The 20,746-nt window shown below is 61.9% G+C and overlaps 2 protein-coding genes across 3 annotated transcripts; one reads left to right on the top strand and one right to left on the bottom strand.

Annotated features, from left to right (window-relative positions):
- The first annotated feature begins 2,463 nt into the window (after nucleotides 1–2,463).
- Nucleotides 2,464–7,904, top strand: SIGIRR (single Ig and TIR domain containing). The gene is made up of 10 exons (XM_035539733.1): nucleotides 2,464–2,710; nucleotides 4,482–4,617; nucleotides 4,918–5,104; nucleotides 5,185–5,315; nucleotides 5,543–5,683; nucleotides 5,809–5,952; nucleotides 6,076–6,178; nucleotides 6,258–6,408; nucleotides 6,796–6,976; nucleotides 7,308–7,904. Exons 2-10 carry the CDS (start codon nucleotides 4,611–4,613, stop codon nucleotides 7,508–7,510), a joined length of 1,248 nt encoding a protein of 415 aa, XP_035395626.1. The 5' UTR covers nucleotides 2,464–2,710; nucleotides 4,482–4,610; the 3' UTR covers nucleotides 7,511–7,904.
- A 1,362-nt stretch (nucleotides 7,905–9,266) lies between these two features.
- Nucleotides 9,267–18,822, bottom strand: PKP3 (plakophilin 3). 2 transcript variants are annotated; one of them, XM_050711016.1, is made up of 14 exons: nucleotides 18,784–18,822; nucleotides 15,800–15,992; nucleotides 14,654–14,730; nucleotides 13,723–14,447; nucleotides 13,226–13,349; nucleotides 12,852–13,056; nucleotides 12,410–12,584; nucleotides 12,029–12,146; nucleotides 11,669–11,836; nucleotides 11,139–11,324; nucleotides 10,755–10,908; nucleotides 10,130–10,322; nucleotides 9,635–9,722; nucleotides 9,267–9,377 (listed from the first exon to the last, which is right to left on the bottom strand). In XM_050711016.1, the coding sequence occupies exons 1-14, from the start codon at nucleotides 18,820–18,822 to the stop codon at nucleotides 9,342–9,344; spliced, it is 2,481 nt and encodes an 826-aa protein (XP_050566973.1). In that variant the 3' UTR covers nucleotides 9,267–9,341. The 2 variants fall into 2 exon arrangements, with proteins under 2 accessions (XP_050566973.1, XP_035395564.1); XM_035539671.1 differs by lacking the exon at nucleotides 18,784–18,822 and having other exon boundaries at nucleotides 15,785–16,031.
- Between the last annotated feature and the right edge of the window lie 1,924 nt (nucleotides 18,823–20,746).

Below are 20,746 nucleotides of genomic sequence, written 5' to 3'. Positions count from 1 at the left end.
GGTCACAAACCCCACAGCAGCACAGCACACCAAAGCAACAACCTCAAATCAAGAGCATTTTGGCTGCAGCTTGGGATGCAGAGCCAGCTCCTTCCCTACGGCTGCCCCACGTGTGATGACCCCAGCCACTGCCTGCCTGGCACAACGCAGCCCTGTCAAGGCACAGAACAGGGGTAGAGCTATTTTATTGCTGAACCCCAAATACTCACGGTCTCCTGAGGGTTCCACCACACACTTCCAGCAGTAGTGGGGCTTGCAAGGGCTCTGCCTTGCTACCAAGGCCAGCAGGTGACTCTCCCAGGGGTGACATGCCTGTGAATACCTACCCAGAACTGCAGCGAAAGGCACCAAAGTTAACTCAAACTGAAAACTTCACTCCCAAGAATGTGGAAAGCCACAAACCACCAAGCAGGGAAACGAAACAAACCATGCAATGCTCTCAGCCCTCTGGCTTGTTCTGTCCTTTTGCCACTGTGACCAAGATCCGCTCCATTTCTTCTTGCTTTAACTTACCTGCAGGAATAACTCTGACGGACAAGAAAGGTTTTATCAGCCCTCAGGTCCCTACTCTGCCTCCTCGTGCCCTTGCCATTCACATGCGCTGGGGTTTGTTCCTTGGGATCCTTTATCACAGAGTCATTAGGGTTGGAAGGCCCTCCGGGATCATCCGGTCCAACCATCGCCCTGCCACCAATGTCACCTCTAAAACATGTCCCTAAGCACCACGTCCAACCTCTCCTTGAGCACCCCCAGGGACGGTGACTCCACCACCTCCCTGGGAAACACCTCCCAGTGCCTGACCACTCTTTCTGAGAAGAAATGTCTCCTCATTTCCAACCTGAACCTCCCCTGGCACAACTTGAGGCCATTCCCCCCAGTCCTATTTGTCCTATATAGGCCTATCACCAGCAATCTGCAAGAAGAGGCTGACCCCCACACACAGGGACCACAAACCCTATGGAGAGGAGCACCAGCTGCACACAAACCCAGCCTCAGTCCCTCTATACACCCTTTTTTCCCCGCACATATCCAAGCTTTTCCCTCGGGATTTTCCTGGCTCGGGGAGCGGAGCGGCGGGACTACAACTCCCGGCGTGCCCCGCGCGGGGCGGCAGCCACTTCCGACCCGCCGGCGGGCGGTTGCCGTGGAAACGGGGGGGGGGGGCACAGGCTGACCTGTGCAGGCCGGATTTGTTTTTGTTTTTTTCCCCATAGTTTTTAACAGGATTTTTTTTTTTCAACGGCTATCTGATGAGCTGCAGACAGAAGGAGCTGCGCTGGGCAGCTTCATTGAGCAACGGCAGGCCACCTGAACAGAAGATCCTAGAAAAGCCTTTTAAAAAAAATTAAATTAAATTAAAAAAAAAAAAAAGCTGTATATGCATTTTGGAAGGAAAAGTAAAACAAACAAACAAAACAAACAAACAAAAAAACACCCTTAAAACATAGAAAAATAAAAGGGCAACCAGAAGGTGAAGCACTGGGGCCATGACGCCGTCTCCCTACATCTTCCTGCCTCTGTGCATCCGTACCACACAGCCCTCCCACCAAAATCCCCCAGGAGCCAGAAACCTCCCCAGTTTCTGCCCTTCTCGTGCCACAATGCTGCCTGGTGGTCGCTGTATGAATTTATTCTTAGAAAAGTCCAGCGGGGAGAGACACCCGGCAGTTCTTACCGCTCCCACCACCATCGTACTCCACTGGAGCAGGGCGTTTCAGGAGGAAATAGCCACTTTTCTTCCCTTTTCAGCCCCAAATTGTGTGATGACTTCACTGAAGACACTGATTTTGGTGCTCTCAGGCACAGCCAGGTTCTCAGGCAGCATGTCAGGACTGGGATGCTCTTATACTAGTCATTCACTGCTCCAAACATCACCACAGCTAGGAACATAACCCATGCCTGGGAGTGCTGCAGCTCTAATATTTACCTCCTTGGTAAATATCACAGCTGTCACCTGCTGCTCATCAGCAGCCACGTCTCACCCAGCCCCGGTCCCCCACTGCAAGCTGACCCCACATTACCCACTTGGTCCTGCTGAGATCCTTCGGGCACAGCTGCCACCCTCCTGGTCTTGTCTGCGCCCCGCCATCAGTACCTCACCTTGACGAAGCCCCAAAGCACCAAGTTTTCGGGTACTCAGCAAACTCTGTCTCCAAAATGCACCCTGAGCATCAAGTCAATGCCTCTGACCTCCCCTGTGGCCTAGGGAGCCGATGTTACCGGTGGGTGCAGGTTTCGTCTCGCCCCAACGCTTCCACGGGCTTTTCCAGCCACAGGGAGCTGGGGGGAATTTCCTCCTGCATGCACCCAACTCCCCGGGGGCTGCTCGGCTGGCAGGGTGCACGGCTTGCCTTCCTTCTCCTTTTTTCTCTTTTTTTTTTTTTCCGTCTTTTTCCCCTCCCATAATGCCAAAGTTATTTAGTTTTTTTTTTTTTTTTTTTTTTTTTTTTCCCCAGCAGGTTCAGGTGGAGGTGGAGCAGCAGGAGGAAGGGAGGGACGGCCAACTCCTCCTGCAGGCCTGGCGCCCAGCGATTGGGGCGGCAGGGGAGCCCAGCAAAGGGCACGGGCTGAACTGGGGAGGGGGAAAAAATAATAAATTAAAAAAAAAAAAAAACTCCACCAAGCACTGGTCCGGCAGGTCCAGTCGGCTCAAGCGGCGCGGGAGGGAGGCAGCTGGCAGGGAGCCTGCAGCCAGAGGAAGCTCCTGAAGGTAAATGCAGCTCTCCGCTGCTTCCCTTTCCGCGTCGAAGTCGTCTCGGCCAGAGTTGGTAGGGTCTTGTCCTCTCCCTGCAAGCCCCACTGCTCTCCTCTGGCTCCCCAGGCAGCTTCCATCCCTGCTGCTTGCTCCCCTGCTGCCATGCCTCCCTGCCCGTCTCGCTCTCTCCATGGCCTTGCTCTGGGGGGGATGCCACAGCCCAACCATTGTGCTTGGATTGCTACAAATCCGGCCTGTTACTTATCCCAAGACATAGGAAATGGGAGCGTGCTACACGTTGCCCCGTGCTCCTCCTCCAGCCCTACACTGAGCTGCCCTCTGGGCACTCATTTTGTGCCCCAGAACAAAGGAGCCCCAGCTGTGCCTCCCCATGGGACTATGGAGGCATTGAGGGCTTCCCTCTGCTCTCTGACCAGCCCACATTTTGATGGGACTTAATATTTGCAACCATGAAATGATGTGAGAGCGACCCATCTGGGCAGGACGAAGTGCAGGCAGAGCATCCCACCAGGCAGGGAAAGCCCCACGCCACCCCAATATAGCCAGGTAGGGGGGGGAGCTCATCTCCAGCCCCTGTTCTTCTATCTTGAAGAAACCCAGTTAATCACAGAGACACCCAGTTAATATTTCAGGTATAAATCATCGTTCAGCTGCTCAAGCGTTTCCTGCGTACCTTGACCCCCAACTTCACCTGGTGCCAGGGCCGCTGTGCCAAAGGGAAGCAGGGTGCCTCCGTCCCCACTCCCAGCAGCGTCCCAGCATGGCTTCTCCAGGGACAAACTGGGTTCCATCATTTCAAAACCAGTTTGAGCGATGAAGGGCAGGGGCAAAGAGGCAGCCAAGAAGGATTTTTACCCCTGCTGGCCCCAGCAGTTATGCTGGGTGTGTTTACGGTCGCGCTGCCTTGCATAAACACCTGCAACGTGACGTCCTTGCTATTCCCACATCAGCCCCAGCAGGCACAACACCCGCGCTGGGGGCTCTGCAGGCGTCTGGGGACAGAGGAGCCCAACCCCACCGCCAGGCTCTGCTTCACCGTTTGCTCCTGGTGCCTCTGCAATCTATCAGCAGGGTGCAGGGTGTCCTCCCTGGTCCCCCTTCTTCCCATGGGTTGATTGCAGCCTCTGCTTGTGCGATGCCAGCTGGGGGCTGGTCCCTGAGACCCCCACATGCAGGGCACGTTGTGCGGCTGCGCCTCTCCCTGGGCATGGCCACGGGGTAGCACTGCACCAAGCCTCCTAACGTGGCCAGGAGCACTGCACCCATTTAGATTAGTTCAACAGTATGAAAGCTCATGAGATAGGGAGCCTGTGCTGCTATAAATAAACCACCCCGTGGCTTAATTTGCAATTTCTATGGGCACCTTGGGCTGGAAGCAGCACCGTGGCCAAGCCGCGCAGCACGGAGGAGGGTCCCCCGCTTGCACACCCCAACGAGTGGCTGTGTTCGGATCGTGGCTCGTTTCCCCTCACCGGCCTCTGGCTGGTTTTAGCTGGCGGAGCATTGTCCCGAAGCCATGTTTTTAATGTCCCACAGCCCTTAGTTGGTCATTAATCACCTCCTGACCAGGAATTTGCAGGCTGTAAGTTAGCACTGTGCAGGCAGAGCAGGTGACTTAGTGGCTGTGCTTTGGCTTCGCCCCATGGTGGCTCCCACCACCCCGTGACCCAAATTGCTGCGGGGAGCAATAGGGCGCTTGCCCAGCGTTGTGCCAGCCCAGCAAGGAGCACCCAGTGCTCACGGAACAGTTTCTCATCTCTTCCAGCCCCAGTCCGCCCCGCGGTGGTGGTGGCAGCGGCAGGAGAACTTTGCCCCCCCGGAAGACGGCACGCCGTGGGGGCCCTCCTGTCGTGGGTGGCCCGCCAGCAATGCCAGCAGCTGATCGCTCCTGACCATGGCAGGTAGGCTGCAAAATGAAATGTTTCACATATTTTCAGCTGGGAAGGACCCCATGCTCTTGGGCATGGCGGAGGTCCTGCTTGTTGCTCCGGGGGTGGGTGAGGGGGCTGTCCAAGCCCCCAAAACCGGCCCAGCCTGCTGCAGTGCAGCTGCAATCAGTGCTCTCTGCCAGACCCCGGCGGCTGAGCTTGTTTTTCTGGGGAAGCCGGGATGGCTACGGGGCTGTCATGCTTTCCACAATGCCAGAAGGTGTATCCCTGATGGCTTTCCCCTCTGAAACCCCCTTCCCACTGTGCCCACAGCCCTTTGCAGCGTGCCTCCCGAACTTCTCGTCCCGGCTGCCAACGAGACGCTGGCGCTGGCGCTGGGGAGCCGGATAGCGCTGAACTGCACCGTGCGCTGGGCAGCCACCGATCACTGCGAGCCTGTCCCCGCCTGGACCAAAGATGGGCAGTGGCTGGGCAGTGAGAGCAGCCAAGACACCACTTGGTAAGGAGCCTGCCCCGGGGTACGTCTGTCTGTCTGTCTGTCTGGGTTGCCCAACCCACAGTAGCTCCTTCTCTCCCCAGGTTTGGCCAAAATGCCTCGGTGCACCTCCTCGCCACCATCCTGCAGGTCAACCTCACGCATGACGCTGACTTCGGGGTGTTTGCCTGCTGGGTCAGCAACACCACGGCCACATTCACCCTGCGGCGAGAGGGTAGGGGCACACAGGGACCAAGTTCTGGTGGGGACAGGGTGGGGGACAAAGAAGGGACACCTACGAGGAGGGTGGTCACATAGGGTGTCTGCAGTGGCCCCGTGGGTATCACAAAGCAGGCACTGGGGGCATGGCTGCACACTGGGATGCAGACCACAATACATTAAACCCAGAAGCCTGGGTCTGGAGCCACTGACTGCTCACTGTTCCCTTCCCCATCCTTGCAGAGGCCGCGGGGCACGTGAGTGCGGTGCTGGCAGCCCTCCTGGTCCTGGCCCTCCTGGTGCTGCTGGCTGGGCTCTACATCAGGTGCCGCCTGAGCGTGCTCCTCTGGTACAGGAACCACTATGGCGAGCTGGAGATAAATGGTGAGAAGAGTGTAGAGAACAGGGTGCCCCCCCTTAGGACAAGCCTCCCCTGGGCCAGGGGCTCACCAGTGTGCAAAGCTCCCCCAGATAGGCTTCCCTTTTCCCCATGGTCACTGCCTCCCCAGATGGGAAGCTGTACGATGCCTACGTGTCCCACGCCACTGCCCCGGATGACCGAAAGTTCGTCCACTTCATCGTGAAGCCACAGCTGGAGAACCGCTACGGCTACAAGCTCTTCCTGGACGAGCAGAACATCCTGCCCAATGCTGGTAGGCACTGGCCGCCCACCCAGACCTCTGTGGGATTGGGCAGAGGGACAATGCCAGCACCTGGGCTTGGAAACCAAGAGAGGACAGGAAAAGGGCTGAGCTGCTTGTCTCTCTCCCACGCAGAGCCATCAGCTGACTTGATCATGAACGTAAGCCGGTGCCGGCGCCTCATCGTAGTCCTCTCTGTGGCCTATCTGGAGCAAGACTGGTGCAACAGCAGCTTCAGGTACGAGCCTGCTCCTGTCAGCTCCTGGGGGAGAGGAGGCGGTGGGCCCTCACCCTCCTGCCACATGCCTGACTCACAGGGAAGGCCTTTGGAGGTTGCTGGAGCTCTCCAAGAAACCCATCTTCATCGTCTTTGAGAGCCAGTACCGGGAGATCACGCACCCTGCCATCAGCCTGCTGAAGCAGCACAGGAATGTGGTGACCTTGCTGGTGTGGCGAGCTGACTCCATGGTAAGAGCAAGGTCCCACATTGCCAGCAACCCCCCTTTCTATCCCCGGTGACCCATTTTGTATAAACTCAGTGATCAGGAGCCCCGTGCCGCGCCAGGGCGTCCCCCAGCTGAAGGAGCCGGGGCAGTGAAGCTTTGTCCCCGCGCTGCTGTGGCTGCTCACGTCTCAGGGCTGGGCTGTGAGCTGCTGCGCTCCAGCAGGTTGGGCTGGTTTCTCTGCCGCTGCGCGGGCACGCTGCCATGCCGGGAGCACAGCTCTGACCTTGGCTGAGCTCCCAGCTCCAGAAAGAGAGAGCCGAGCCCCACAGAGCCTGCCACAGCCCCACACAGGCTGGGCTTGGCTTTGCTGCAGCCCTAATTCGACCTGGTCCCTTCTTAACCCACACAGACCCCGTCGTCAGACTTCTGGAAAGAGCTGTGCCTGGCCCTGCCCCGCAAGGTGTCCTTCCAGGGGACCATGGGGGACCCACAGACCCAGCTGCAGGAGGACAAGGACCCCATGCTGATCCTGCACAGCAGCTACCTGGACAGCCGGGGGGACCCCCACCCCGACGGAGACCTCGGTGCAGGTTCGTGTCCTCCACCCCCTCTCCCATGGGGGACAGATGTGCTGGGGACAGGGGGAGCCGTGCGCTAGAGGTCACCGGCCTGACGTCCCTCTGTGCGATGCACAAGGGCAGAAGTTTGCCAGTCCTGGGGTACAGAGGTGTTAATTTTATTGGCAGGGCCACGAGGGATCCTTTCGAGCCAGTGCCAGTGGGTTGGGGGGGGCAGAGGGGCTGCTCAGAGTGGGACCAGCCTCACAGCTTGCCCCTTTGGACTACATTTACACTACTGTAGTGGTAAGGTTGGCTTGAGCCCCTTCCCCAACACCTAACCCATCTCCCCAACTCCTTCCAGGCCTCCGTGGATGTCTTTTCAGAGGACCCCCACCTCCCCACGTCAGCAGCCTCAGGGTGCCTGCGGCTTTGGCCACCGGCACGCCGGAGGACGCGCAGCAGAGGGATGGACACAGGGCCGAGATCGACATCTCGGACCTGGGCTCGCGCAACTACGGCGCCCGCACAGACTTCTACTGCCTGGTGACGGAGGATGACATCTGAGCAGGGCCACGACGGGGAAAGGGGGTGCCCCCTGCTCCGCAGGACTGCACGGATCCAGGTCGCAGCTGGAGGATCCCAAGCGCTGTGACTGGACCAGCACTGTGAAGAGAGGAGCTGGCTCCTTCTGGCAGCACGTTCTCTGCTTGAAAACCACCGCAGGGCCTGGGCACCCTTGGGTGCTGGGTCCCCCTCCCTTGCCACGGGTGGAAGGGACATTTTTTCCACCTAACGGACAAATGTTGGGATTGGCAATGCCCTCCAAGAAGCAGTGTGCTCTTCTGTCCCTTTTCCTCTCATGCCCCCAGTGGCCTGGGCTGGAAAGCCCATGGGAGCAGCCAGAGCACCGCCGGCTGCATCACCCAAATCCCAGTGGCAATAAAATGCTGCTGCTTGGAGCAGCTCTGGTCTGTCTGCAGGGACACGGGTGACAGTGGTGGGCCCCCGGTGGGTGGCAGGGCACTGGGGGTCTCCCTGCCATGGACAGTGGGGCAGGCAGCTCCACACACTGTCCCTGTGCTGTGTGGTGTCCTGTCTCCACACCATGTTCCCACCACGTTGACTCAGAACAAAGAGGACGAGCATGCTGGCACCGCAGGGCCAAGCTCCCCCACGCCAGCATCCCGCAGGTCCTCTCTTCCCCTCCAGCAGGCACAGGGGTGTTGTTCAAGGCCTTTATTTCGGGGATACACAGTGCAAGGGGAGCTCGTACACGGAGAGCTGGGGAGACAAACGCACCGCCCGGACCACGCTGGGCCCAGGCATGCCAGGACAGCCGCGTCCAGGGCTGCTGCAGCCCCTCCTGGCAGTGCTGCCTGCTCTCCTCACCCTGCCTGCCCCCCACCCCCTGTACCTATACTCTACCCCGTTTCCCAGACAGGGAGCGCGGCACACCCCAAGCGCAGGGCTCCCCCTACCAGCCCCAAACCCACTGGCAGACCCAAGCGACCCCCCAGCCCCGCCGCACACCCCAACCCGGCCTCCGCCTCCGCAAAGTGAGCTTTGGACCCATGCTGGCCCCGCTGGCGCCAGCCCGCGCTGGGCACCAAGGGCATCTCCCCACCCCATGGGGAGACGCCGCCCAGCAAACACAAGCTGCCTGGCCCTGCCCGGATCCTGCTTACGCAGCACCAGCCCCAACCCCGAGCCCTTAACAGAGCAGCAGCAGTGCCCCAAATGGTCCCTGTGGGGTGCAGGGATGGGGACAGCCCACCTTCCCGCAGCGGGGGCACAGGCAGCCTCAGTCACAGCTCCACGCAGAGCCCCCAGCAAAGGGAGGACTGAGAACCACATCGCCGATGCCAGTCCCGGCTCCTTACAGCCACGTAAGGAACTGCCCCTCGGAAAATCTGGGGAGCCAACAGCAGCCACCTTGGACACCCCCCCCCAGGCTCCCTGCTTTGAGCAAAGCCCCGTCCCCATGCAGCCAGGGCAGGACTGGTGGCACAGGCACCTGGTACACCACGATTTGGGGAGCTCAGCCCTCTTAGTGGGGGGGAGCTGGAAGAGGAACTCCCTCAAAAGCCCCCCTTGCCACCAGCACTGCTTTGCAGGAGCCTCCCCAGAGCTTCTGCTCCTCAGCCAAGCCACGAGACGAGCTTGAAGTGGCGCAGGAAGAAGGGGGGGGGGGGCTTTGCAGCACCTGCGTCTCCAGCCCAGGGACAGGGTGCCCAGCAGAGGGGTGCAGGCACGAGGGGTACAAGGAGCAGCCGGGGACTACGCTACGCAGCAGGGGGTCCTGTGGCGAGCAGCTTCCCCAGGGCACAGGAGGCAGCGAGGAGCATCCCAGCAGGGAGAGCGAGGGCTGTGCAGTCCCTTCTCTCAGGGTTTGTCCTTACAGGCCAAGGAAGTCCTCCTTCCGGTACCCCTTCTGCAAGAGAACAGGCCACCCGTCACAACGGCGCGGGGACACCACTGTCCCCGCTCTTCTAGGCACCTGCCACCAAGGGGACAATGCTGTGGAGACGTCCCCACCTCTTCAGGAGGCAAAGGCATAGAGGCCGAGCGAGCTGTGTGCCTGGATGCATCTGGGTGGCTCGGTTTTCCAGGGTGAAGCCCCTGACCCTGGCTCCCTTGGGCTCCACCCCAGGGCCCCGCTCCAGGATCCCGTAGGAGGGAGGTACGTACCACCTTGAAGTCCCGGTGGAGCTTGGTGTACTGCCACATGTTGCCCAGGAGGCTGGCCGCCGCTCTGGAGGACTTCTCGTTGTCCGAGCTGGAGCAGAGAGAGGCTGCAATGAGTTTTTGGGTACCACCAGGCACGGGATGGCGCCCACCAGCCCACGGATACCACCCCAGAAGGGCCAAGGGCTTGGGGGAAAGAGGCAGGAGACTACAGGCTGGGGCCCACCACGACGGGCTGGGTGAGCAGTGGTGAAGGGTGGCTGCAGCAATGGGCACCCCCATGGTGGGGTGTCCCGAGAAGGCTGTTTACAGCCTTTTAGGGCTGGAGGCCGGCCTTGAGGCCCCTCTGCACTGCTCTGGGGATTCCCAACACCAAGCCTCAGGAAGGGAGGCTGGTTGTGAGCCTCGTCCACCTCGCTGGAGCGGGGGAAGAAGGGGAAGAGCAGGACTGGACCCCAGGTCCACACTGGGAGAGAGGAGCAGGCAGGGAGCTCCCACCTGTCCCTTCTCTTCTTGATGTAGAAGAGCTTCCTGAGGCCATCGAAGTAGACGATGTCGCGGGCAGCCATGGGGCTCTCCACCACCAGGTTGTTGAGCACGGCGATGATGTTCACAATAACATCAGCAGGAGGTGCCTTGTCCCCAACGCTCCCCGGCAGCTTCTCAATCAAGTGGCTGACCACCTTGGTTGCTGGTGGGCAAAGGCATCATGTCAGAGCCCCAGGGGAGGTGCGGTGGCCTAAGGGAAGAACCCTGCAGCCAAAAACCCCGTGGAGCAGGACCAGGGGTATCTTCAAGCCCCAGCTTTGCTCTCTGCGGTCCCTGCTGGGGCTCCCTGGCACCTGGGAGAGGAGCAGCCGACGGGATGGGCGAGGGGGGCAAGGACAAATCAAGTGAGATGGCGGGGTTGAGGCAGAGCAGAGCACGCAGGAGGCATTTGGTCACTGGGGACAGGGGACGGAGAGGACACCTCACATGCAGGCAGTCTGCCTGCCTCTAGCTGTGAGCTCAGCAGGCAGGAAGGTGCTGAGACACGCCCGGAGGTAACCAGAGGCCAAACGGAGGATCAAAAAGGGTGGAGAGCGTCCAGCCCTGGCCCTGCCCAGCCCTCCCTGGCACTCACACATCTCGTCCTTGTTGCGTGCGTGGCGGGACAGGTTGCGGATGAGCCCCGTCAGCGAGCGCAGCTGGTGGTGGTCGGCGGTGCGCACGCGATCCAGGACGGGGTTCAGGATGCGCTCCTGCTCCAGGGCCAGCCGGCTCAGCACACCCGCCCACTGCGGGGGCAAAAACACGCGGTGGAGGCACCCATTAGGACCACTGGGCACCCGCCTCCTCCTGCCCCGTTCCTCCTCCTCCTCGCCTTGCCCAGCGTGGCCGGATGACCTGGCTGGCGAGGAGCGTGGCGGCCACGTCCCCCCCCCCGCCCCAGGCACAGCAGTGACCAGCAGGAACAGCCCAGCGAGACGGGACAAGCCCAGGGGACGCTCCCCTCCCGCGTCCTCACCCTGCGGTCCCCAGCAGTGATGTTCTGCAGGGCGCCCGAGGCCGCCTCGGTCGTGTGCTTGTTGAGCTCGCAGCGCTGCAGCAGCCGGTTGTAGATGCCCACGATCTGCGGGTTCCAGAGCCACTCCATGCCTTTGGGGTCCTTGGAGACCTCTGTGAAGGTGACGATGTCCGCGTTCAGGTAGTGCTGCGGGGACGGGGGGGGTGCATTGTTAGACCTAGAGGGGTGTCCCCTCCGCAGTGTCCCTTGCCGCTGGCATCCCCTGTGTGCACGGGCACCCCCAGGACCTGGCAGGGAGCTGGCAGGTCACACCCTTCAGCGTGGAGGGGGTTGGCACCCATTGCCGCATGCAAGCGCCATCTGATTCACCCTCTGCTGAGTTCACCCGCGTGTCCCACCCAGCAGCCAAAGCCAGCGTCCACCTCCGCCCCGCTGTCATCACATCCACCAGCTGCTTCCCTGCCCCAGCTGATGCGGCTGTCATGGCACAAAAAGGGCCCCCCCAAACCCACCCCCCCCCCGCCACTGACCTCACGTGCTTTCTTGCTCTGGGGGCTGAAGCAGCCCACCAGCTCCCCCGTCATGGTGCCACCATTGTTCCTGCGGTGGCCCTCCAGGCGCTGGAGGGAGGAGGGGGGCATTTCGTCATACAGACGGTAGGAGAGGTTTCGCAGGACGCAGACTGCATTCTCCACGCTCTGGGGAGAGAAACGGGGCATGGAGGGGTCAGTCCTGGAGAGCACGGAGCGTGGGCACATCCCCTGGAGCACAGTCATAGGGGGGTCCCTACTGGGATCCATGGCCGGAGTCACACCAATGACACCAACACTGGCAGCGCCCTGCTGTGCCCAGTAAGCTTGGACATATCCAGAGCAAATCCCGGGGCTCACCTTGTCCTCCGACTTGCCCACTTCCAGGGAGCTGTTCACGTAGTGGATCATGGAATCCACCAGCCCGTGGCACTCGCGCATCTTCTGCCGGGTCTGCTGGCTGGCAGAGCTGAGATTCCTGCATGGGGAACAGGGATCCATCACAGCAAGAAGGGGTTTTACCGTGACCACCACCTCCTGGTGCCCCACCACTGCAGGGAAGGCAGCTAAAGCCACGGGGCTGACAACACTTTGCCTTGATGCACCAGCGCTGCAAGGGATTGGGACCCCAGAAACAAGCCCTAGGGCCCTGGCTCAGTACGTTGGCAGTGCAAGTGGTGTCTCTTCCCCCACCCAAACCTTTACCCTCAAGCAGGAGTGGAGCTGGTGCAGAGCAGGTACCTGAGGAAGCCCGTGGAGTTGTAGAAGATCTCTGCCTCGGAGGGGTTCTGCTGGATAACGCCCGAGCCACCCAGCCCAGAAAGGGGGACCAGGACGAGGTCTGTGAGCTGCTCCAGCGTGTCCCGAGCCAGGCGATCCTTCAGGTTGTCGCTGGAGGAGAGATTCCACAGGATCCCTGTGCAGAGGAGAGGGATCCTCAGACCTGGGGACGGCTGCAGAACATGCCCACCCTGACCCACCTCCCCAGGGCTCACACTGGCCACCCACAGCCAGGCACAGCAACGGGACAGCTCGCAGCTGGGGACACCACCCAGGTGGGTGCTGACAATGCAAAGAAGTTGTCCCCACCAAGCATCACCCTGGCCTCACTCACAGCGGGGGGTGGACCAGACCCACCTCCACGCGAGGAGGACCCCAACCTGCCCCCGTGGCCATCTCTGACCTGTGACGTTCTTGCGGAGCTCATCGTCAGGCTCCCGCAGCGTCCGCATGAGCTCATAGATGCCGTTCTCCTCCACCAGCGCCAGCTTGTTCTCGGCGTTGTCGTAGATGAGGTTGCGCATGGCGCCGGTGGCGTGGCGCTGCACCTCCTGGTTGGGGCTGTTGAAGAGCTTCACCAGCTTGGGCATGGCCTGGAGGCTGCGGGCCTGGGAGGGGAGAGGCCGGATGGGTTGAGAGGCCAAGCCCCTCTCCCTTTCGCTTGGGGTCTGGGGCTCCTTCCACCTCCTTCACCCCTCCAGGAGCGCCCCACCACAGCAGAAAGGAGCGGGGGACCTGATGAAAGCAGGGACAGCCCCGTCCTCTGCAGGTGCCCACCTGCTTCTTGGCGTTGCTGTCACTGTAGCATTTGTGCTGGAGGTAGGCAGCGCCCAGGACCTGCAGGTTGGGGTCACTGGCTATCAGGTATTTCACCGCGGAGGGCAAGTCGATGTCGTCAAACCTGGAAGCCACAGGCAGATAAGGAAGAGCCCAGGCAGGGCATCCCCCGAGGGTCTTCTACCTCTGCTCCCCACCACATCCCACTTCTCCAAGACCAGCCAACCCATCACACTCCTTCCTGTGGCCGAGTGAGTGTCTTCCCACCCTCACATCTCAGGATGGGCTCCTGGCAGGAGATAAAGGCACGTAGAGGAGATAAAGGCACTTAGAGCTCGACCCGCACCGTGGTACCTTGCTATGGGGCTGAATCCTGCCAACCACCTCACCTCTCCTGCTTCCCTCGCAGCAGGGCAATGCCAGGAGGGCTGGAGGGTTTTGCCCTAAACCAGCCGAATGCCTAAGGAGGACAAAGGACACAGCTGGTTGGCACTCACCCTCCCGACTGCTGAGTGAGCAGCGTGCTGTGCCCGTTGTACATCTCCATGCCGCGTTGGTCCTGGAGGTGGTGGCTGGACTCAGCCAGGCTGCGCACAGAGGGCGCACGGGAGCTGTGCTCCACCATGCCCATGTAGGAGCCCCCGATGCCCGCCTGCGAGGACGGCTGGATGCTGCCAAACGAGCTGGTGCTGAGACGGGAGCGGTTGTTGCTCTGGAAGCGCTGGAGCGTGCGCATGGCCGGCGCCCGGATGGTGCGGCTCTGGGGCACCTCGCCGCCATCCAACCAGTCGGAGGAGCTCTTTGCATTGGAGCCAGCGCTCATCTGCCTCTCGAAGGTGTACGAGCGGGTGAAGCCGCCGTTGCCTTGGCTTTTGTAGAGGGACCGGTGGCCTATGGGGTCCAGCTGATCCGAGATGACGCTGTAGCGGTCATCCGCAGTGGTGGGTGGCAGCGGCCCGTCAGCCAGCCGCAGGGAGCGCAGCGACAGCGTGTCGAAACTCTGCCGAGCCCGGTAGTTGCGCTCGTGGAAGGAGCTGGGGCGCGGGGAGGTGTTGGCAGCCTGCGACATGGCGTAGCCGGTGCCGTAGGCCCGGCCCTTCGCTATGCCCCCATTGCTGATGGTCGCCATGCGTTTGTGTGGCGTGAGGTCCACCGCTGACCGTGAGGACCAGCTGCTGCCCTTGAGCGTGCCAAAGTCTTTCTTGGCCATTGACTGATACATCTGCAGGGTGGGGAGCACAGGGTTAAGGGAGGATGCCTGTGAGCCTGTCCCCTCCATCCCCACCATGAGCAGAGGAAAGGACAGAGCCAAGAGCCCCCTCGGTGCTAAGTTGCAACTAGAAAACTACAGCTAGAGGCTGGGCATCCCCAGCTGACTGGGAGATGGGTCCCAGTGCAGGGGGGGATGGCGAACCCCCCAGTACATACCGAGCTTTTGGAGTCCAAGCCATTGCTCTGGGAGCGGGAGCTGAAGGACGGGCGCAGGGTCGTGCCATACTGACCGCCTGCAGGATGGAGGTTGGAGGCAGTGAGGGGCACACCCACATCCAAGCAAGCGGGGAGACATTTGGGCAGAGTGGGACGGATGCTGCTCCCCTACCCTGCTGCCCTAGGGGTAGCAGAGCCCCTCTGGGAGCTGCGCTGGTGCCAGGGCAGTGGCAAGAGGGATGAGCGAGTCGGAGGACTGGGGATGTGCCTGCCTTCCAGCCACGGAGAGCAGGAAGAGGCCGTGGAGACAGCGCGCCTCCCACAGCCTCCCTGCCTTTCATCGTGCCCCGACGGCGAGAGGAATAATTGCTACCTTGGCAGGGACACGGTGGCTCAGCACGGCTCCCCTTGGCCTTACCAGGGCTGGGATCTGTGCTCAGAGAGCCTGCCGTGCCCTAGCCGGGACGCTTAGTCATGGCCTCCTGCTGCGGGAGGCTGCGGAAAGCACAAACGTGCCACCACAGCCCGCCGGGTGGCCGTCAACAGCAGTGCTGTGCCTTGGGTGCCACCAGGTGTCAGAACGGGGACAGCTGAGGATGGGGACAGCTTTGGGGCTTGGGGGGTGAGCAAGGCAAGAGCTGGGAGCCCCCAAAAGCTGGTCCCCCAAAAGCTGGTTCCAGGGACGGGGCACGAGGGAGGATAGGGAGACCCTGCCACCGCTGTGGCCGCAACGGGAGCATGACCCGCACCCACACCCAGCCTTGGTGAGCCCAGGGGTGCCGCGGGGTCTCTCCCCTTGCCGCGGCGCAGCCCAGGGCGCAATGGGGAGAAGCAACAGGGCGGAGGCCACGAGCTCAGACGTTAAATGGAGGCGCTTGGAGCCCAGCCAGCAAGGCGAGACGCCGCTGAGAACCCAGGGACGGGGAAGGCGCAGCCCGCAATCCCCGGGGAGCCCAAAGCGGGGCACGGGACCCCACTTCCCTCGGGGTGGGGGGAAACTGAGGCACGGGGGAAACCAGCCCAGGCTTGACCCAGTTTGCTCCGGGGCGTGGGGCAGGTGTGGGCACGGGACTCCTGTTGAAGCGCAGGGAAAAGGGAAACCCCCCCACCCCCCCTAAATAAAAAAGCCACCTCGCGGTCTCCCACCTCTGCCGTCGACCTGGTCGAGCACGGCGGCCTCGGGGTGCGCGGCGGCCGCCTGCCCCCGCAGCAGCATACGGATGCGGACCTGCTCCTGGACGCGGGCGCTGCGCAGCCTCTGGGCCTCGGCTGCCTCCCGGCCTCGGCCATCCAGCTGCCGGTCAGAGGGCAACGCCAGCGAGCAGACGCCGGCCTCGGGCTGCAGGGCCGAGAGCAAGAAGTTGTTCGTCTCCTGCATGGTGGTGGCGGCGAGCGGGGCCGAGGCGAGCGGGGCCGCCCTACTACGCAGGTGAGCACGGCAGGGCGGCGGCGGGGCCTTCCCTGAGCCGTAGGGAGGCACCCGGCCCGCCCCGCCGCTGCCACGCCTCGGCGGCCGCTGCTCACACCCGGGTAGGACAGGGCGGCCGCGGGCCCCCCGCCGCCATCGAGGCCCCCCGAGAGGTGCCCACAGGTGGAGGCGCCAAGGGGCGGCCTCACAACAACGAGAGCATGAGGGGTGTGGAGGCTGCCCGAAGGGGTTTGGGGGAGGACGTGCCTGAGGCTACCATGACTCCCTTGGCAGGCTCCCCATTAACCCCCAGAGTCTCAGAAGCTGCCCTACCAGTAAGCCCCAGACCTCCCCATTAATCCCCAGACCCCTGCACTGACCCACCAGTGAGACGTGGACCCCTACGTGGTCCTGCCAGCCGACCCTTGGAGAGCCCCTGACCCCTGGGCAGCCTCCCTATTGACCCGCAGACCTTTGTGTGGTCTCTCTGGTGAGCCCTGGACCCCACCATGGACCCACTAGTGAGACCTGCACCACACCATGGCCTCTCCAGTCAGTCCCAGAACCCAAGGCAACCCCCCTGGAGAGCCCCAGACACCCACATCACAGCTCAGAAGGGTTCCGGACCACCAGCTAGCCTCCTTGTTGACCCCCTTGTGGCCCACCAGTGAGCCTCAGACCTCCACGTGGCCTCTCTAGTGAGCCACAAACCCCACATGGACAACCACTGATCTCCCCCATATCCCCCCATCACCTCCCAGCCAGCCTCAGACCAACAGACAACCTCCTTAGATAGCCCCAGACCCCCAGGTGGCCTCCCAGGAGAGTCCTGGACCCCCATGCAGCCTCCCCATTGACCTGCAGAGCCCCCAGCAGCGAGCTCAGGACCTCCACAGCCAGTCTCAAGCCATCTCCTTGGAGAGCCCCAGCTCCCAGGCAGCCCCTTAACGCTGACCCTCGCCCCCCAGGTGCTCCCCACCCCAGGTGGGGCGCAGGGCTGGCCCACCAGGGGGCTCCACTGGGGGCTTGGGGCAGTAATTAGGGGCCAGGCTCTCCCTGCTTTGCTTTTCAAATCAGCTGGGGAATTAAACAATAATAATAATAAATAAATAAAAAAAGGGGGCGGCTCAACGCCGCTGGGCTGGTGGCTGTGAGCATGGAGGCAATGAATGTGGGGTGACTCAGCTGCTGCCACGCACAGGCACTAATTAGGCTCGCCCCACCCACCCAGCCACCCTGGCCGACCCCAGCGTGGGGGGGCACGCCTGCTTTTCCTCAGCCCAGCACGCTCCCGAAATCCCCACGGCTTTGTTTTGTGCCAGGCCGTAAACCACCGCTTTCCCTTCTGCCCAAGTTCTTTTCCTGAGCTGCGCACTCGTGAACCGAGCTGTGTACGTTCTCAGCCTCGGGACGGGGTTGGAGCGGGACCGTTGGTGTCTGCGGTGGCTTTGGCGTTCAGCGTCACCGCTCTGGCCCCGCCTGGCAGAAGTGTCTTGGGGTTTGGCAGCTGGTGAGCTGGCCAGGGCTTGCAACACCCAGCGATGACAGCTCCAGACGGTAGCTTTTGTGCTTCGGTAGGAGGGGGAAAAGAGCAAGGAGGAATGTGCCGCCGTCAGCAGGAGCAGCGGCTTATGCTGGGCGGGAGAGCGTTTCACGGCCAGGCAGCCTGTCCTCTGCTTTGATGTGTTCCCCAGTGCTGGTGGCTGCAAACCCCAAAACCCCAGGGCCACCGCAGCACCATGCCCTGGGACTGAGGACCCCCCCCCACCTCCCCATCTCTCCCTGGGGGGCTTTGTAGGTTTCGGAATCACACCTGATCCTTCCTTTTTGGGGTCTGCAGCCCTAAGGAGACCCTGCTCCCGGCTCCGTGCCCACCTTGTGCCACCCACACGGGTACACCGAGTCGAGCAGAGCTCGGCAGGGCGCTCCCAGCCTGCATGAATCACATCCCCCCCGCCCCAGGAGCAGGCGGTTCGCTCCCCGTGCAAGTTGCTGCTTGCTCGCGGCCCCATGCCAGGCTCCGAGGGACACCCCTCAGGTGTGCCTCCGCACCCCCAAAGTGGGCAGCCGGGGCTCTGCAGCCCCACAAAATCATTTGGATCGGGCACTTAGAAAGAAAAACAGCAGCAAATCGGCGCAACGCTCCTATTTGGAGCAGAACCAAGGAGATGTGGCCACAGCCAGAGCAATGCGGGGATGAAAAAACTCTGCGGACGCACCAAAGCAGCTGCTGGCTTGCACCCTGGAGGCACCCGCGTCCTCTCCTCTGTGCTGCGACTAACGCCGTGTCCCCCACGAGACCTCTGTGCCCGGATGCAGGTTGTCCCCTCAGCCCCACTAGGTGCCTGTCCCTAAAAGCAGGTCCCCGGGGAGCCTGTGGCTGCCGGTGCCACCGGCGGTTCAGGCAGGGAGTGGCTGACAGCACCGCAGCGCACGTGGGCCTCCCTGCCCACAGTGTCCCTTTGACAGCAGGGACACAAGAGGCACAAGGACGTTTGGGGAGGGACAGAAAAGCTGCTCGGCCAAAGCTGGCCAGGAACTGGCAGCTGACGGACACATCGTCCAGCACGAGCTGCCCCTTGCCACCTGGACAAGCTGGCTGTGGGGATGCCAAAGAGTGGCTGATGCCACCAGCTCGTCCTGGTGGGACCCACAGCCCCTCAACACAATGACAACCCACACTGGGGACAGCCACACACGTGCAAGACTGGCCGGCACGTACCTTGTTGGGTGGCCCTGGAGGGCCGGTGCCCTGCAGCATCCTCCCGGCCAGGCGTGCGCCCCTCTGGGTGCTTCAGGGGAGCCGAGCACCCCGGTGCGGGGTCGGTGTTGCCGTCTGTGCCGTGGCGGGTGTGGGGCCGCGGCAGGGCCCGCCCCGGGAGCTTACCCAACCAGTCTCTTCACCGTTGTTTTGCATGTGCGCTCAAAAACCCGCTTGCCTCACAGCCAAGTTTGTGCTTTTGGGGCTCGTGACAAGGCTTCGGCTCTCGGTGGCTCTGCGACTCACCATCAGTGGGGTTCCACGGGTCCCCCCGTCCCAGTCACCTCCACGATGGTCCCAAAAGCCCTTTCGGTCCCCACCACCGTGCCCCTTTGGCTAATGCGTCCTTCCCAATGTGGGCCATTGAACCCCCCACCCAGCACAGGGCACCCATGGGTGCAACAAGGGGCTTCCGAAGAAGACAAGAGGGAGCAGAAGCAGGGGAGGGGGATGCAGCTTTTGGGGTAAGGGGCTCCCCCCTGCCCTAGAGGCTCCCGGGGAGCATGTTTGCATGTGTGGGATTGAGCAGGAGCCCTTTGAAGCCCAGATAAGCCGAAAGGGAGCGTTTGAAACGAGCCAAACCAGTTTCAGGGCCATCTCTCCCACCAGCGCCGGAGCCACGGCTCCACACCGCACCCAGTGCTTGCCAGCCCCCTTTGCCCACCACCATCCCTGTGCTCAGCTCCATGGCCGGCCCTACAGAGAGGTGCTGGGCCACAGGCTCGGGGCTGGCACACATCTCTGTCCCCCCCCACCCCACAGGACCCAACAAGCCCAAATGCAGCACCCCCCGGGGCAGGGCGAGCCGCTCAGCAAACGCCTCTCCCTCTTGCTCCTCAACAAGAGGGGAACTGCCCCGGCCCCGCTGTCATTTGGGGTTCCCCTGCCCTACCAAAGCTGACACCGCAGAGGCTCAGTGTCCCCAACAGGGTGAGCGGTGACAGCGCTGGTAGCAGCAGCTCCAGCGGGAGCGCTGCCCACTCTGACGGCTGGAAAAGTTGTGCCTAAGGAAAAGCGGCTTTGGGGATCATGCTGCCCACGAATTTTGGGGTCGGCGTGGCCACCCGCCCCGCCCGGGACTTCTCAGCCCCGAGGCCACCTCCTGGTGCAGCAGGCAGAGCCCTTGGCCACAACAAAGCGTTGAAAAAGGGCTCGAAAACGAGGGCAGCTGGGCGAGGAGAGCAGCCTGCGAGTGGCATCGTGGGGATAAAATCCCGCTGCCTGCCCTCCGTCCTCATCCCACAGCAGAGAACGACCCCAACAGCAAATCCTGGGGTGACCTGAGGGACATTTCAGCTCTCCGGGGGTGTTTAGCCTCGCTGCATCACCCACACAACGGGCAAGGAGGATGCCCCACGGCCTGCTTTTAGCCCCTGCTCCCGCAGCGGGGTGAGCTCCCCGTGTGGGGCACGGGCGGGTGGAGCCCAGGTGTGGGGTGGAGGTTCCCCAATCTCCCTGCAAGCCCGGGCGTGCATCAAAGGCACCTGGCTGCCTCCTCCTCCTCCTCCCTTTTTCTGCATGTTGCCACCCAAAAGAGCAAACCCTCACCCCGTACCCGTCCTCCTGCTCTGCCCCACCAAGGCTCTGCCTTGAGGTGCAGGGTGACATGGGGTTTGGGGGGAAGGAAATCCCAGCCAAGACATTGATTTTATTTTTTAAGAATTAAAAAAAGAAAAAAAAAACAACGAACAAACAAATAAAAAAAAACAACAGACAGAACTTCCTGAAAACAGCTTCCTACCTCATAATTTCACAGAAATTAGCTTGGAAACGTTGTTTGCTCTCCCCCGCTCCCAATACCTGCTTCGGGCTCTGCCCTTTCCCCCCCCACAGCCCCCCCTCCCGGGCCTAAGCATCGCCAGCTCGTCCTGCTTGAGGGGGTCCAGGAAGGGGCTCTGCCCCTGCCCCATCCGCCCACAGCAGC

This window comes from Cygnus atratus, chromosome 5 (genome assembly GCF_013377495.2).
Source record: "Cygnus atratus isolate AKBS03 ecotype Queensland, Australia chromosome 5, CAtr_DNAZoo_HiC_assembly, whole genome shotgun sequence".
NCBI classification, from domain to species: domain Eukaryota; kingdom Metazoa; phylum Chordata; class Aves; order Anseriformes; family Anatidae; genus Cygnus; species Cygnus atratus.
This window is presented reverse-complemented; position numbering and strand designations above follow the sequence as displayed.

Coding starts and splice junctions, on each gene's coding strand:
- SIGIRR (XM_035539733.1), top strand. Junction 5,316..5,542: donor ATTCACCCTGCGGCGAGAGG/GTAGGGGCACAC, acceptor CCATCCTTGCAG/AGGCCGCGGGGCACGTGAGT. Junction 6,977..7,307: donor CGACGGAGACCTCGGTGCAG/GTTCGTGTCCTC, acceptor AACTCCTTCCAG/GCCTCCGTGGATGTCTTTTC.
- PKP3 (XM_035539671.1), bottom strand. CDS start 16,031: ATGCAGGAGACGAACAACTTCTTGCTCTCGGCCCTGCAGCCCGAGGCC. Junction 12,585..12,851: donor GCTCCGCAAGAACGTCACAG/GTCAGAGATGGC, acceptor TCCTCTGCACAG/GGATCCTGTGGAATCTCTCC. Junction 11,837..12,028: donor TGGGCAAGTCGGAGGACAAG/GTGAGCCCCGGG, acceptor TTCTCTCCCCAG/AGCGTGGAGAATGCAGTCTG.